Here is an 18549-nt window from a genome sequence, read left to right as displayed (position 1 = left end):
CACAGTGTCACTGTGTCCCAGGGTAATGAGTTCATCCCATGGAGACTCAAGGGTTAATGCGACGGGAATGACCACCGAGGCCACACTCAGTGTTAGCGTATGCCCCAACTTTACACCTTGAGTAAAGTGTTAACTTGCTGCAATAGGGTTTAATTAGGCCATCAATTACATTTGAGAAAGGTAAATAAGAGATTTACAAAATATGTGATATTGTTGACAAAACTGAGATACTTCTAAAGGTTATTGCCTTTTGTGATTCTTTATTTTTGAAAAAGTATAATGAATTTAAAGGTTTTGTAATTATATGTTCTTAAAGCATGTGGAATGTGACTGCATCAGTTTCTATTTTTCTTACAGAAATAACAAATTGTTTTCACAAAAGTATACTTTTGTGAGCTATCTACAAACATTCAGTCAATCAATCAATGGAGGCATACGCCAGGAGGGGGTGCATCGTCTCGTCCACTCTACAAATATTAGTCAATGTAAAATGCAAACCAATTACTAACGAATACTAATTACTTAAGAAATTAAAATTATATGTACATTTCTAATTTCTAGTATTTTTTTAATATATTGCCTAACCTATTTTACTTTTGACTGACTTCTTGGCCGTTTTGCCCTCAGGTCTGGCTGTGATTGCTGTTGCTGCATCCACAAATGCCACCAACTTTGTAGGAAAACGCTCCATTGAGGATGATCCAACCTCATATTTTCTGAACAAGGTGAGGCACCGAAAACATTGAAATAAATGAATATTAAGGTATTAAAGTAAAATAAAGAATGAACGTTATCCATGTAGGATAAGACTAATCAGGTTGGCCATGTTAGGAAAAATGTTTAGGTCGACAAAATGCTCAATGAAGCATATAAAAAAAAGTATATAGAGTAAAGTCCCAAGAAATTGTAATGAAGCGTAAATTCATGATTTACAAATGTCATAAAAGGCAATATATATGTAGGCATGATCTAAGTCAACAATGTCATTTATAGGATCAGGAACTAATATAGGGTCCATTATTGTGCCTTCAGACACCTCAAGCACAGTGTAGAATTTTTTCTCAGGCTAATTCCCATTAAAAAAAACAGCCAGGTAGGTCCCTTTAAACATAATTCCGTTTTTAATATGAGTGTTTGTCCCTCGGCTTCCTGAATTTTCTTTAGTAAAGGCATGTTTATTCGAGAAAGTGGACCCTAAACATTATTTTGTTTACACTGTTCTTTACATATGGAATTTTCAATTTTCCTTCATAATCCATTGTATGAAGATTCATTCCCTGTTTACGAAAGCTTCCACAAAAGTCGAAAGCACAAGAAAGGAGGAGGAGAAGTTTGCTACGTAAAAAGTACGCTCCCTGCCATAAAAATAGGGAAAGAGAACGCAGAGAAATACGATTCCATTTATGTGGAAATAACAACAAATAATAAGAAACTAACACTTGCAACCGTATACAGGCCCCCAAAACAACAGGCAGCCGACGACACTGCCCTGTACGAAGAGATTCACTCTCTAACACAAAGGAAGGCAGCAATAATAATTGGGAACTTTAATTGCCCAAACATTGACTGGGGACTGTCGACTGGAGATCAAGAGGGTAACAGGCTCATATAAATAGTGGAGGATTCGTTCCTCACTCAAGTTGTAACTCAACCGACGAGAGAAAACAATCTGCTGGATCTGGTATTAGTAATAGATCCCGACCTCATTCGCAACTGTGAAGTTGGTGAGAAATTTAATGGTTGCGATCACCATTTAATCCGTTTTAATGTCAACATAAGTCACAAACTCGTAGATCCGTCAGTGATACCAGATAACAAAAAAGCAAATTTTAACTTAGCCTGTGAGCTACTTCCCCCTGCAACCTGGGACCAACTTAACCTCACCGACAATATAATCGACAACGCGTGGAACGTCTTCAAAGATAAGCATTTGGAGGTAGAGAAGGCTACATCGCCTACAAAATCCAGGCGAGTAAATGGTGCCGTAGATCCACCGTGGATAACCAGAGAAATAAAAAGGTCAGTAAACCTAAAAAAAAAAAAGGAATTATAACCAAATGAAAGAGAATGACACGGCCAAAGCCCATACACAGTACCACAACAGCGTCAGAGCTTGTCGCACCCGTATTCGGAGTAGCAAACGCAACTATGAAAAACTAATAGCGCGCGGTCAAGACTAACTCCAAGAAAGTCTTCACATACATCAGATCGAAAAAGAAAGTAAAATCCAATATTGGTCCCCTGACAGACGAGACCGGATCTGTAACCCAGGACATCAAACACATGGCCAGAATCCTCAACAGTAACTTCGCATCCGTATTCACAGTAGAGAACATCGAAACCATTCCCGAGGGCCCTGACCCGCCAAGGGGAATCAAGCCCCTGGAAACTGACTCGATATGCGACCAAAAAGTGAAAAAGTACTTTGACAAACTCGACACGAACAAATCAACGGGACCTGGTAACTTGTCCCCCGTGGTTATTAAAAGAGCTTAAACAGCAAATACTTCAGCCACTCACTAACATATATAACCGGTCAGTACAACTGAACAAGGTCCCAGAAGACTGGAAGATCGCGAACATAACACCGATTAAAAAAAAAAAAAAAAAAGGAGACAAAAGCGTTGCATAAAACTACAGGCCCATAAGTTTGACATCAGTGGCAGGAAAAATACTCGAGAATATTATAAGAGACAAATTTGTCAAGTTTCTAGAAGACAATAATATAATCTCTGACACCCAGCATGGCTTCAGAAACAAGCGCTCCTGCTTAACAAATCTATCAGACTTTTTCCAAGGTATATATAAGAGGTGGGATGACCACATCCCCAGTGATGTTATATACCTGGACTTTCAGGAAGCCTTCGACAAAGTACCGCACGAGAGACTCCTTAAGAAACTGCACTCGGCGGGCATTGGAACCAATTTGATCGCATGGATAAGAGATTGGCTCACCGGCAGAAAACAACGATTGCTACTCAACGGACAGCCTTCCGATTGGCTTCCAGTCACTAGTGGAGTGCCTCAAGGGTCAGTGCTGGGACCCATTCTCTTTATCATATATATCAACGACCTAGAAACAGGAATGAAATCCACAATATCGAAATTTGCTGATGACACCAAGGTGGGTGGAAAGGCCCTCACAAAGACCGACTGAGAATCATCCAGAAAGACCTCGATCACATTACAGAATGGTCGAAAAATGGCAAATGTCCTTTAATGTTAACAAATGCAAAAAAAGTCATGCACATTGGGTCCAGAAATAGTAACAACACATACATCATGAATGGGAAACCTCTGCAGGCGATGCAGGAGGAAAAGGGTCTTGGGGTCACTATCAGCAGTGACATGAAACACGTGAATCACTGTAAAAAAGCATATAACAAAGCCAACACTATGCTCGGGTTCAAAGCGAAGAACTTCGAGCGTAAAACGCCAGACGTGATGCTATCCTTGTATAATTCCATGATAAGACCGCATCTCGAGTAGGCAGTACAGTTCTGGTCTCCTAATTACAGAAAGGACATTGACTTACTAGAAAGGATTCAACGACGCGCCACGAAAATGATTCCAACCTTAAGGGCCCAACCGTACGAGGAACGACTCAAGCGACTCAATGTCTTTACATTGGAGAAAAGACGCCTACGAGGGGATATGATTCAAGTCTTCAAGTACCTGAAAAAAGTCCAATAACGTCGATGACTCCAAAATAGGCGCACCTAACATCACCAAATGTTGGGTACAAACTTGGCGGAGGGACTGTTTTGGGGGGGCCATTGGAGGTAATGGGCTAATGGGTAGCCTATCCGCATATTTTGTTTTTATTTATTAATGATCTACGAGACATCCTAGAATTAAATCATATATATGTGCTTATCTTTGTATTCATTCATACACACACTGGTAATAATTCTGTGGTGTCTGATTTACTTATTTGAGTGAAATTCTATTGTGATAAACAGTCACAAATTCGTGTCACTAGTAAAAATGAAACTAGTAATGTAAGTTTTGCCACCATGAAATGTACACAAATAGATAAATATGAAAGCTCACGAAGTCACAATAAGTGACATCACCTGCTTTGCGCAGTAAAATTAAGCTATTTAAGGTATCTGATACCCTCAAAATGGCGTGCGCTGCTGCTTTAGGCCTCGGGCGTTGCCTCAACCCTGCCTTATTGTCGTACTCAGCCGCTTATATTTCCCGACTTCCTACCCCAAACTGTCTTCTTGGCTCCAATAACGAAACTTATTTATGGTTATCGTTAAAAGAGATAGATTCTGATGTGTCTTGGCAATAGTTAGGCGTCAGAAACCGGTAAATACTAACCTGGCAACGGTTGCTATACATATTTTCATATTATTGTTCTGTTGTTTATTCAATGTTATGTTCAAGAAAAAGAATACTCATAATTTTAGATAGTTTTTGGTTATAAGGATTCTTTAGGAAATACAATTATAACATTACCGCCTTTAACTTAGGAAACATCCTGAATCCTGGATCGACTATATTGATGTTAGGTGCGCCTATCCTTTGAACTACAAACCAACTCAAGAACTAGAAGTAACTGTTTACCCATTCAGTCGAGTCGATGCAACACTGACATTGGAAGGAGTTTTTTTTCGAACCGAGTCATCCGCCACTGGAACAATCTTCCCTCAAAAGTAAATAGTAAATGCAAATACCATCAACTCCTTCAAGAATCGAATCGACCGTCATTTCGCTGCGTCAGGAGTAAACTGAATATCGAGGTGCTTTCATCTGCTCCCCAGGGCCCAAGTGGCTGTCGAGCAGATTAAATCACCAAAGCGGGCAACCTCGTAATGAGCCAATAGGCTTTATGTTGCCTGCATTTTCGTGTTTCCATGTTTCCATGTACTTCCTTAAAATGTAGTATTTTTTAACAAAATTAAATGGCCTTGCTCCTAATTTCATTGGAGGTAAGGCTGTGGGCTCATAGTAAGGGCTATCGCAGTCAAGATGGCGAACACCTGTCAAATGTCAGGTGTTAAGTCAGGTCAGGCTCGTCAGGTCACAGGCCACCTGGGCTTCCGCGGTGTGGAATGACCGTAGTAGGCTCATTTACACTTCAACTATGAGACCATCAACATTGTTAATCAAAGCTGTTGCTGAAACTTATTTACATATAAGGCATTCCTCTTCCGGAAAACAGTTTGCTGAGTGAAACACTGCTCTAAAACTGTTAAAAGTAGGAATACTATGAATGTTAGTGTTGGTTAGAGGCAGATAAACATGTAAGCAAAGAAACATCAGTAAATTAGGGGTAATGATAAGCTTGAGAAATCTCGAAGTTGGTTTCTGTTTCCATTTACAATGTAGAAAAATATATTAGTATTTACGAAATTATTCTACCGCATAAATAAGTGTACGGTAATCGAAAACAATACCGTCATAATGGATAAGACGAGGCCTGAAGGCAGTAACCAAGGCGGTGGGCCTGAGCTCTTACCCGGGTATCCACCATGTTGACCAATGTCAATATAAGGAATGTCGGGACACGCGCATTGGGGGGGAGGGAGTATGAGGGAGGGATGGGAGGTATAGCTGTGACGTATAATGGGGTAGCGATGACAGAAAATGGATGAAGTAGTGCTTGATCAGAGACTACAGTAAAATGTCAACTTTTAACGTTTATTTAGTTCTTACATTAAATTTTTGTTACCACACTCAATGTAATGTTATAGGTTGATTTTTTTTTATTGTGAAGACTTGGTAATAGATTAATTTTTATGACGATCAAGAATCGATCGATTTAACAATTCGTTTATGAAAAGTTAGATTGGAAAACTGGTTTAACGATAGACTTTTGTGGTTTCCTTGCTCTTCACATGGGTTTCATAATTCAGTAAACATGAGGATAAGGTAGGACATCTACTACTACAACAATAATTATAGTTATAAAACTCTTTGGGCCCACTCATTTATTACAACCAAAGGCGGCGGGGGAGGGTGGCTTTTAGGGCTTCAGCCCCAGATCTTTCATCAAAAGCCCCATATCTTTTTTAAAGCCTATTGGGTGTTATTTTTTTTTTTTACTTAATTCATTATACAGTAACTTGATTCTAGTGTAGGACGTATCATAAATTAATTTTCTCATTATACCAAAGTCCCTTATGTCCCCAGAAGTCACTATCTATGGGGTTGTTTTTATTTTTTTCTCAGGGGAGCATACACCCGGACCCCTCCCCTTTGCCAGACAGGGTTTAAGTCCCCGATGTCTACAATGTCTGGCATGGCCCCTGATTGCAGCAGAGGATACTATATGATGTTGCACCAGACAGGCTATATTAGTGACATCACTGTCATCGTAAATCTGTAATTTTTCATATTATATATATATATATATATATATATATATATATATATATATATATATATATATATATATATATATATATATATATATATATATATATATATATATATATATATATATATATATATATATATATATATATATATATATATATATATATATAACTGCACAAGTGCTGGGCATGGCGTCGATGGGGAAAAGTATCGCGATGGAGAGCAGACACGCCGGCAACACCACACACGACCGTGACTTCAGAGCAACTGAGCTCTCAGTAGGGGTGGGCAGGTACCGGTACCAGTACCGGTACTAACGGTACCAGCTAAACGGTACGGTACCGGTACCAGATTGCTCGGATTTATTTATTGGATTTATTGATAATTCTTCATATCCGATTCTTTTTCTTTTTTAGGTTGCTAATAAATATTGTTATTGTTATTAGACTATGATCGAGTACATCCATAATAACTATACATGCTATTTTTTATCGAAAAAACAAATAATCACTTCATTCAGAGAGAGAGAGAGAGAGAGAGAGAGAGAGAGAGAGAGAGAGAGAGAGTACAACAGAAGAAACATCCTAATTGAGTGCAGAAATAAGTGAGAGGAAAAAGACCACTGTGTGTGTGTGTGTGTGTGTGTGTGTGTGTGTGTGTGTGTGTATATATATATATATATATATATATATATATATATATATATATATATATATATATATATATATATATATATATATATATATATATATATATATATATATATATATATATATATATATATATATATATATATATATATATATATATATATATATATATATATATATATATATATATATATATATATATATATATATATATATATATATATATATATATGGCTGAGTCGTCAAAGTAACGGCCTCGTGTTCAGGAGGACGCGAGTTCAATCCGCCCGGTGCCACCAAGCTGGGATTTTTCAGCCGTCGCCGAGTGGCTTAAACTACCCACATGCTGTCCAGAAGACCACCTATCAACCCGGACTCTAGATTCTAGGATCAAAGATGAGCTCTGGGAGGCAGCATGAGCCAATGCAAGATGGCGCCACTATAAACACTCGCCTGCGCCAGAACGGGCTGGGCTGACCATCAGGACCTACCGGAAAGAAGCCTTGCCTTGACCGACCATCAGGATATATATATATATATATATATATATATATATATATATATATATATATATATATATATATATATATATATATATATATATATATATATATATATATATATATATATATATATATATATATATATATATATATATATATATATATATATATATATATATATATATATATATATATATATATATATATATATATATATATATATATATATATATATATATATATATATATATATATATATATATATATATATATATATATATATATATATATATATATATATATATATATTTATTTTTCGATAAAAAAATAGCATGTATAGATATTATATAGATGTCTGATCATAGTCTAATAACAATATATATATTAAAAAGAATCGGACTTAAGGAATTATCCAGTAACTCCAATAAATAAATAAAATAATAAAATAATGGAAACGGGAGCTGTGATGGAGATGAAAAGCAGGACAAAATGGTGGGAACTTAGGGAGACGGTCAGCGAGGCAGTGACTCAGCGTCTCAACAGGGCCCATACCGCATGGAGACAGGCGAGCGCCGAGCGTCACTAAGATCCAAACGGTACCGGTACTAGCGGTAATGCTCAGTGCCGAGTGATCATGAGGCTTCCCGGCACCAGGTACCGGTACCGGGTGCCGGTTGAATAGATTCTTCTCGGCACCCGGTACCGGTACCGGGTGCCGGCTGAATCGATTCTTCTCGGCACCCGGTACCGGTAACGGGTACTGGCTGAATAGATTCTTCTCGGCACCCGGTACCGGTACCTGGTGCCGAGAAGCCTCATGATCACTCGGCACTGAGCATTACCGCTAGTACCGGTACCGTTTGGATCTTAGTGACGCTCGGCGCTCGCCTGTCTCCATGCGGTATGGGCCCTGTTGAGACGCTGAGTCACTGCCTCGCTGACCGTCCCCCCAAGTTCCCACCATTTTGTCCTGTTTTTCGTTTCCATCACAGCTCCCGTTTCCATTCCATTATTTTATTATTTGATTTATTTATTGGAGTTACTGGATAATTCTTCATGTCCGATTCTTTTTCCTTTTTTAGGTTGCTGATAAATATTGTTATTGTTATTAGACTATGATCGAGTACATCCATAACAGCTATACAAGCAATTTTTTTATCGAAAAAATAAATATTCACTTAATTCAGAGAGAGAGAGAGAGAGAGAGAGAGAGAGAGAGAGAGAGAGAGAGAGAGAGAGAGAGAGAGAGAGAGAGAGTTTTCTTTACAGGAAATTTATTTGGGATTCACCAGAAGTCATTAAGATAAAAAAATAAAAAATACTCCTTTGGGGACCGGTACCGGTACCGGTACTAACGGTACCTGAGTTTAGGTACCGGTACTACCAGTACTCAAATTAACGGTACTTCCCCATCCCTAGCTCTCAGGTCTCAGCTCAGTTTACCCCAGTAGACGTCATGCGCGGGAAGGGATGGTTTTATTCAAAAGAGTGTCCCGACATTTTAGTATATAGACATTGATGTTGACAGCGAGTGAATGACAGTACGTACGTATATAACAATTCGGCGGCTTCTCCTCTTTCTATGGGATTAGCGGCCGAATTCTACCTCCTTGTGTGTAAGTGTAAATGATGTGGAGGGGGTAGGGTGGCTCAACACACACAGCCCTTATGGACAGAAAAGAGTCAAAAGATTTTCGTCTCATAGACTTTTTCTCTTACTGATAATCTTCAACTTCTTAAACTCCGTCACATTGTTGTTTCTCTTTCAATCTTCTATCGATATTTTCATGCTCACTGCTCTTCTGAACTTACTAACTACGTGACTCCACCCTTCCCGTGGCCTCTCTTCACAGGACCTTGAATTTTAGCTCATCCCTATTCTATCTAAATCTCGTATACAGGAGTTAGGCGGCATTTTCATATTTACCCTATAGAGCTGCTTTCGTTACTGTAAAAACATGAAGCATTCTCATGAGTTAATTTCTATCAGATGGAGTACGAGGAAGCCGTGGGTGAAGGCAGACTGGGGAAGCTTCTGGACACTCCTCAACTTACACACAGCTCCTCCCCATGGTGCTCAAAGAGAGTTTTCTGCGATGCCATGACATACCTCCCTGATGACTACCTGTTTTCTTTTGAAAAGAGACTCGAGCTCTTCTTGGAAATGTAAGTTGTGTGTCATTCCTTTTGATGTGCAAATCTAAGCTAGCAATATTTTCCCCTGCATACTTCGTCCAATCCCATATCTTAAAAAAAGAAATTCACCAAGATTTTGTATGCATGAAAATATGATCATATTGCGATTACGATTATGTTATGATGTTGCTAAAGTGCCTTCTCACCAGGCTTGGCAATGGCAAGGATGAGGAGTCGCCCCTTAAAGAGACTGCTGACAGTTTTGTTAAGGCTGTCAGGCAACGGCGGTGTGATCAGTACACATGTGGGGATGAGCGGGTGGACTCCTCGCAAATACTAACAGACACGTCTGGTCCCCGCTAGACTTCTGCCCTACCTCCTGGCCTGGTGATGCAGACTGGCAGCTTCAACACTGGTCAAAGATAGTGAGCCTCCAATCTCTGTACAATTCCGTAATATCTCTCAGCAACATTTGTGTGTATCTTCTTCGGAAATAGTGGCAACTTGTTAAAGCAACACTATTGATATGAATCAAGAAAGAAAGAAAATATATATTAGGTGCTGAATAATTTCATTCATCATTATGGCCAGTATTACTTGGCATCTTGGGAGTTTGTAAATTTGTGAAAGGTGGAAAAAAGGAGTGTGTGTGAGAGAGAGGTATATGATTATTTTTCGCTGATGAAGGGAGCAATATTTTCTTGGTGGTTGTGACAATAACTCTGTAGTCACTGGAAAATAAACATCTTCTGAGAAAATCCTTCGTGTGTGGAGTGGTGCTCCAGAAAAAGTGCCATGATTTTGATTACAGTTTATTGAAGAAATGACATAGATAGAAAAACAAACTTTAGCATTCTGAAAAGCTAACATGATGACAATTTGTCTTGCTCTCAAGCAACCTTCTTGAAGTGAACGTGCTCAATATGGGCACCACGTCGATTAAAACATGCTTTGATCCGGAGGCAAAAATTCTGGCCGACTTTGCGGCATGTCTCTGCCGTCACATTGGCTGTATAAGCTTCGATATTATCCTTCAACTCATTAAGGGTGGTTGGCTTGTTTGCATACACCTCTCCTTTAGACGCTCCCCAGAACCAAAAGTCCAAAGGATTGAGGTCAGGACTGTGAGGTGCCCACTCGTGTGTTGTGCGAAAACTGATCACGCGGGGTCCGAAAATTTCCTTCAGCAAGTCGAGAGAGTTGTGAGATGTATGGGGCGTAGCTCCATCTTGCTGAAACCACATTCTGCTCTTCTGGTAGACAGTAAACTTTTGGCCAAGTTCATTTTTGAAGGTGTTGATGATTTCACAGTAACGCTCGCTGTTGACTGTCACTGCCTTGCCACGCGCGTCTTGAAACCAGTACGGTCCGATGAGACCATGTCTGGGGTTGAATGCCATCCATGCAGTCACTTTGGCGCCCTTCAGATGTTTCTCACTCACCTGTTCAGGAGGATCCTCGCCCCAGAAAACGTTGTTGTGATTGTTAACTGCCCCATTGAGGTGATAATGAGCCTCGTCACTGAACCAGATGTTGTTCAACCAGCCAGGTGAGCGCTCCAGCTTTTCGGCCAACCACTGACACATTGCCATGCGCCTGATCTTGTCCTCATCCTTCAAGACATGATGAGTGGAAATCCTATAGGGAAAAAGCTTCAGATCAGTCTTCATGGAACGTAGCAGTGTGGTTGGGGTAAGGTTTAGCTCTTGTGCCCGTCTGCGATAGGACTTCTTGGGGCTCCTCACAACTGACTCCTTGATTTGCTGACGTTTCTCTGCCGTTATGGTTGGCTTTGTACCACTTCTAGCCTTGTTGCAATTGTGGACTGTTTGCTCCTTTTCAAAGTGTTTAACAATCCTCCAGATTGACTTGTTGTCCGGTGTTGTGACGCTACGGTGAAGTTGAAATTCGTTCTGGAACATGCGGCGAACCTTCACGTACGAATGTGTCTCGTACCAGAGTTGCACAATTTTTTGCTTCTGCTTCAACGTTAACATTTTACATGCGATCTGGAAAAGAAAAACACGGTTAGAATTGCCGCTAAGTCCTTAACAAATCCTGAAAATAAAATTCAGGTAAGGCAAAAATTACGAATTTTACAGTCGAATCAAGTAATGGCACTTTTTCTGGAGCACCTACTACTAGACATATTATAACTCGAAATGCACGTAACTTTATTACTTACTTCGCTCATTGTGTCTGTTGGTGGTGCAGGGATATCATTAGACATGAGGAAGAAGTAACTGGAGGGACATAGGAGGACAGAGGACGTCCTGGAAAGAGTGAGATGCTTACCTGGCTTCACATCTACACAAATGCCATTACTTGAAAAACTTGAAGATAGAGAACTGTGTTGTAGGTAGATCCTGCGTCATCACAGTTAATTTGTACAACTTACTGTTAAGTTATTCACTTTGTGTGTCCAAGTTTAGGGGTGTTGTGTGAGTCTCGTTAGAAACGGAGCATTGCTGATAAAGTTGTTTTTCTTATCTAACCACTACCGCTAGCACTTCCTCGCTTGCAAATCTGCTCCAATGATTAACGTATTCAGGAATGCATGCAGGTAATCATATCACAAAGTTATATTTAGAAACTATAAATATTGCATTATGCGAACAGAATATGTGAAATCTTTCAAATCATAGATGCTTTCATCATAGTATAAAAACACTCCATCTTTTGTGTCACCATTTTCATAATTAATCTGCAACAATTTCAGATTTTTCAATCATTGACTTCTAGATTGTTAGAACACCAGCAGCTCAGTTACGAGATGCTCGTTGAGGATCATTTTGTGCGGCTGGGTTTTCCGGAGTGCTGAATTCTTTGACCCTGATAGGCTTGCTGTTACAACACTCAAGCTTCCTGAAGAAAGTCAAGAAGAGGTATATCAGGTGTCTCGTTGAGGATCTCGAATATCATATCAAAGCAAATAATCTCCGACCTGTCTAGAAAGGCGGGTGGTTGCTTCATAACAGACATGAGTGGGCCGAGAGCTCGTTGGGCTGAGTACTTTGATCACTTGTAAACGGAGGACCCTCCAAGCGGGCAGCTCTCAACTTCTGGGTAGCAAATTGTGGATGCTAATCCACCAATTGATGAAAATCTATCCTCTCTTGGCAACGTCAGCTAGGCTGTGGCAAAACTGAGGGGTGGAAAGGCAGCTGATATTTGTAACATCAATACAGAGGTGCCTAAAGCTGAAGGGTTGTTGCATACGGTCTCAATCTATTACCATTCCTTCTGCCTGTAAGGGACTGCTGGTTGTCCTATAACATTTCTCACTGAGTCAGGCAAAGTGATTACCTATCTATTGTTCCTGCAGATTTTCAACCAGCTGCTGAAGTTGCAGAGGCTAGAGCAATCTGGACTCATACCTCATAAGTTGACAACTAACCGTATCCTAGTTCTTCGAGTACTGGTGGAGCTCTGAAGCGAGTTTCGGAAGGGTATACTTGCAGCCTATGCCCATTTCAAGAAGGCATTTTATTCAGGGCATTGCGAGGCATTCTGTGATCTGTAACTCCGAGAGATTCCTGCAAGGACCGTTGATCTGTTGATTGTCCTGTGCTTTGGGACTGAGTGCTGGAAAGTGTGGGGGAGGGGCGTGTCCAGCTTCTTTCCAATGAATACGGGAGTGAGGCAAGATTGTGTGCTTGCCCATTCATTCTTCAACACTTGCATGTACTGGGTATTAGGTAGAGTTGTGGATCAAAGTCATTGTGGTTCATCTCTTGGCAATATCACGGTAACTAACCTTGTTTTTGCCGATGATGTAATAATCCTTGCGTAGTCACTGGCGGTTCTGATGATGACTCTCGAGGCACTGCACGAAGAGACGAAGCACTTGGAATTTCAGGTCTCCTGGTCCAAGATCAAGGTACAGGTGTTGGAGGCTTGCCAGATAAAACAGTACAGTCTGTACGCGTGGCGAAGAATTTATTCTCTTGCAAAATTTCACATACCTTGATAGCATATTGCAGAGCAACAGCGTGTCCCGTCAATTAATCTTACATCGGATTGTATTGACCTATGGTATTATGGACTCGATTAGCACGAGCATATGGCGTTGTCAACACCTGTGCAAAAAGGCAAAGGTCCGGATCGCCCTTGCTTTCCTGTCTCATTCCAAAACTGTTAGATATGGACACTGAATAGTGACTAAAAGAAGCGGATTTATGCCTTTGGTAATAAGTGCCTACGGAGAATGATAGGGTATCGCTGGAATACCTTTGTGTCAAACCGGCGATTACTCAGTGAGACTGGATTGAGGCCTATTACCTATGTAGCTCATGAATGCTAACCCCTTCTCTACAGTCATGTGGCACCCTAACTAGAAGTCGACCCTACTCATAGGGTTGTTTTTGTAAGACAATCCCGAATGGAATAGGTAAAGGGGACGCCTACAGAGTTCGGGGCTTGAGCATGTCGATGTATACTGCAATACTGTACTTAAGACGGGAAGGGGGCCTGTATGGAGACTTACCCAGAGTAGCCCCCGAGTCTGATGTCGTAGAGTGGGCGAGGCGACGACCCTCAACCCCCCCCCCCCCCCCACTCCCCCCTCAGCGTGTGTGCCTATTGATTGAATGAAGATGTTACTAAACAAGAGTGAGCAAATTTCTTTTTGAATTATGTAATAAAACTGTACCATTTTTCATGCTATTTAATTTGTTTAGGTGGCATCTTAGTGTTTAGTTGAATTTGGAGGTTTGCTTCTTTTATAAATAAAGAAAATATGAAAACTAGGTGTATGCCTTTGCATAATTTAAGTAGAATTTAGTAAAGTATCCTATTTTCTTGCAAAAAAGATAAGAAAATATATTGGAGGATAATAAGAAGGGTCAATTTTTCATTTTTTTTTTTTCATTTTGGCCTCATGGATGAGAAATAATCTATTGTTTTTCTTAAGATCCAGAAAGAATAAGGTAAAAGTAAAGTTGGGGGCATACGCTGTAGCAGCGCGTGGCCTCGGTGCTCTTCTCCGTAACATTGGCCCTTGAGCCTGTGGGAGGGAGCCCATTACCCCGGGACACAGGGCCAGTGTGATATCCGGGTTACCACAGTTTACCTTTTCCAGGTTTCCCCAGGTACCCATTTATCGACCAGCCCGAGAGAGAGGATGAACAGCTGGGTGAGCTGCACGCCGACTGCCCGGGCCGGTATTCGAACCCGGGCCCGCGGAGTAGAAGCCAGGCACGCTGACCACTAGACCACGGAGGCGTATAAAAAAATAAGCACACTTAAAATTCTGCTCTCCTGACTTAAACGGGGACTTAGTGACTTGATATTGCTACAAGTTCAGTTTAAGATACGGTTATTAAAAATTTACTTCATGGCATATCTTTTTTTTATTTTTTTATATTTTTTTTTTTTACGTCGTTGCCTGTTGCGCCGGTAGGCATCTTCCTGGTGGGGCCTGATGGTCGGCCCAAGGCTTCTTCCAGGTGGGGCCTGATGGTCGGCCCAGCCCGTTCTGGCGCAGGCGAGTGTTTATAGTGGCGCCATCTTGCATTGGCTCATGCTGTCCCCCGGAACTCGTTCTTGATTCGCTTGGACGGCTTCCTCTAGAGTCCGGGTTGATGGGTGGTCTTCAGGACAGCATGTGGGTAGTTTTAAGCCACTCGGCGGTGACTGAAAAATCCGAGTGGTAGCGTGGGGATTCGAACCCGCGTCGTCCATCACGCGGTGAATGTGAGCCCAGTACGCTACCAGTTCGGCCACCGCCTACCCATAATTGGGACATACATGTGTTCTTCGTTCATAAATGGCTATATAATACAGCACATTTTTTTCCAGTGTTTTTTTTTTTACAGCAAGGAAGACAGCTCAAGGCAATAAAACAACAACAACAACAACAAAAAAAGCCCGCTAGGTGCTGCTCCAATAAAAGCAAACAGAATGAGAGGTCAAAAGAGGTCAATTTCGGGAAAAGGTGTTTTGACACTCCTCTCTTGAAAGAGGTCAAGTCATAGGCAGGGGGAAATACAGACAAAGGAAGGCTGTTCCAGAGTTTACCAGCGGAAGAGATAAAATAATAAAGATGCTGGTTAACTCTTCCATAAAGGGATTTGGACAAGTATAGGAGTGACCAAGAGCAGGGGCATTTCTAGGGTTTAAAAACATTCGTGGCTAAGAGAAAAACATCAGGGGCTGAAGTTTACAGTGAGCGAAAAAAAAAAAGGTTGGGGGGTGGGATGGGGGGACCTGTTTGCGTTCACCACCATGCACCTAAGATAAACACATACAGCTACACTCTCAGATTGCATAGTAAACTACAAACTGCTCCAACTACTGGTATATGGCTTCAAAATGTAATCTTTAGTATGAACTACATCAATAACATCAGCTCCGTTCAGACAGCGGACATACAGTACAATACCTGGAAAAAAGACATTTAGGAAGTAGTCATGGGGACACGGGGCCCGGGGGTGTAAAGAGGTTCGGGGCTAGAGTCAAAACATTCGGGGCTCAAGCCCCGGAATCCCAAGGCTAACGACGCCACTGACCAAGATGTGTGTGTGTGTGTGTGTGTGTGTGTGTGGGTGGGTTGGGGGGCGGGGGGCGCATATAGTTAGCAGTTGATTTGTAGATGACTTTGCTACATGAACGAGGTGCCTGGTCTCCTTTATTTCTTCTTCCTAGTCTTCTTTTATAAGTGAGAGTGCCAGGAGCTGTCTCTTTCCTCACTTTAGGAATGTTTTGTTCTAGAGACTATGGTGGTGTCAAGCCCCGTTCACACTGTGCCTACTCTGGGCCACGACAACCCAGCGACTTCTGTATTTGACAAGTCTGCTCCCACGCACCAAAAAATTTTTGGCGTCTTGGTGTCGGCTACCATGATTGCCGATTGTCTGGGACATTCGGCCAACTTGTCGGCAGCATGTCTGCAACATGCTGCCAACTCGTCTCAAGACGAGTCTCAACGGTCATTTTTTTAAATGGCGCTATTTTTATTTTTTTTTACAACAAAGGAGACAGCTCATGGGCACACAAAAAATGAAACAATAATAAAAAAAAAAAGCCCGCTACTCGCTGCTCCTAAAAAGAATCCAAATAGGTAGCCGAAAGAGAGGTCAATTTCGGGAGGATAGGTGTCCAGATACCCTCCTCTTGAAAGAATTCAAGTCATAGGCAGGAGGAAATACAGATGATGGAATATTGCTCCAGAGTTTACCAGCGTGAGGGATGAAAGAGTGAAGATGCTGGTTAAGTCTTGCATAAGGGGTTTGGAGAGTATAGGGATGAGCATGAATAGAAAGTCGCGTGCAGCGGGGCCGCGTGAGGGGGGGGAGGCATGCAGTTAGCAAGTTCAGAAGAGCAGTCAGCGTGGAAATATCGATAGAAGATAGAAACAGAGGCAACATGGCGGCGGAAATGAAGAGGTAGAAGACTATCAGTAAGAAGAGGAGAGCTGATGAGACGAAGAGCCTTAGGTTTGTATTACAAGACACTTTGCCATCTCACATCACCTATTTCTAAAGGTCAAAGAGGGGATCAATCGGGCTCTAATGAGTGTTTTCTTAGCTTCACGGTACAGAAGAAGGGTCAGACTACCAACAGGGTCATAAAACTACTCCTGGAAATGCCACAAACTCCTACGAAAAGCCTTGTCAAATATGTGAACTTGGGCGACGAAATGTTTAGCAATACGAGCCTTAGACTCCACTCTGTCCAAGAGAGCTGTGTGAGTGGAGCCCCCCCACACCTGAGATGCATACTCCATACGAGGGCGGACAAGGCCCCTGTATTTTTTATTTTTTTTTATTTTTTTAATTTTTTTTTTACGTCGCTGCCTGTTGCGCCGGTAGGCATCTTCTTGGTGGGGCCTGATGGTCGGCCCAAGGCTTCTTCCAGGTGGGGCCTGATGGTTGGCCCAGCCCGTTCTGGCGCAGGCGAGTGTTTATAGTGGCGCCATCTTGCATTGGCTCATGCTGCCCCCCGGAACTCGTTCTTGATTCGCTTGGACGGCTTCCTCTAGAGTCCGGGTTGATGGGTGGTCTTCAGGACAGCATGTGGGTAGTTTTAAGCCACTCGGCGGTGACTGAAAAATCCGAGTGGTAGCGTGGGGATTCGAACCCGCGTCGTCCATCACGCGGTGAATGTGGGCCCAGTACGCTACCACTTCGGCCACCGCCTACCCAAAAAATATGGATAGCAACTGTGTGGGGGAGAAGAACTGTCGGAGAGGATACAGAACGCCCAACCTCGAGGAAGCTGATTTAGTGAGAGAGGAAATGTGAAGTTTCCAGTTAAGATTTTGAGTTAAGGATTGACCGAGGATGTTTAGTGTTGAAGATGGTGACTGCTGAGTGTTGTCGAAGAATAGGGGATAGGTGTTTGGAAGATTGTGTCGAGTTGATAGGTGGAGAAATTGTTTTTTTGAGGCATTGAAGGACACAAGGTTCCTTTTACCCCAATCGGAAATGATAGTAAGGTCTGAGGTTAAGCGTTCTGCAGCCTCCAGCTTGGAGTCCTGTAATTCCTGTTGGGAGGGTCTTCTGTTGAAAGAAGTTGAATAATGCAGAGTGGAGTCATCAGCGTATGAGTGGAGAGGACAGTTTGTTATGGAAAAAAGATCATCGATGAATAACAGGAAGAGGGTGGGTGATAGGACAGAGCCCTGTGAAACACCACTGTTAATAGGTTTAGGGGAAGAACAGTGACCGTCTACCACAGCAGAGATAGAACGGCTGGAAAGGAAACTGGAGATAAAGGGGCAGAGAGAAGGATAGAATCCGAAAGAGGGCAGTTTAGAAAGCAAAGACTTGTGCCAAACTCTATCGAAGGCTTTCGATATGTCTAGCGCAACTGAGAAAGTTTCATCGAAACGGCTAAGAGAATATGACCAAGAAGCAGTCACCCTTCTTGGGCACAGGCTGTACGAAGGCGTACTTCCAGCAGGAAGGAAAGATAGATGTTGATAGGGA

At 41.7% G+C, this 18549-nt stretch overlaps 1 protein-coding gene across 2 annotated transcripts in view; it reads left to right on the top strand.

Annotated features, from left to right (window-relative positions):
* LOC126983776 (uncharacterized) overlaps positions 1–17762 on the top strand; it is a 121157-nt gene extending 103395 nt beyond the window's left edge. Inside the window, exons 10-14 of one of the 2 annotated variants that reach the window (XM_050836867.1) lie at positions 628–725; positions 9474–9649; positions 9829–10044; positions 14700–15066; positions 17477–17762. In XM_050836867.1, coding sequence (XP_050692824.1) covers positions 628–725; positions 9474–9649; positions 9829–9982 — 428 coding nt within the window. In that variant the 3' untranslated portion in view covers positions 9983–10044; positions 14700–15066; positions 17477–17762. Of the gene's footprint in view, positions 1–627; positions 726–9473; positions 9650–9828; positions 10045–14699; positions 15067–17476 lie in introns of those variants that run through there. The other variant, XM_050836877.1, reaches the window with a different exon arrangement.
* Positions 17763–18549: the final 787 nt, after the last annotated feature.

The sequence above is a fragment of the Eriocheir sinensis genome, chromosome 5 (genome assembly GCF_024679095.1).
Source record: "Eriocheir sinensis breed Jianghai 21 chromosome 5, ASM2467909v1, whole genome shotgun sequence".
Lineage (NCBI taxonomy): Eukaryota > Metazoa > Arthropoda > Malacostraca > Decapoda > Varunidae > Eriocheir > Eriocheir sinensis.
The sequence above is the reverse complement of the archived record's forward strand: the minus strand, read 5'-3'. Positions and strand labels throughout refer to the sequence as shown.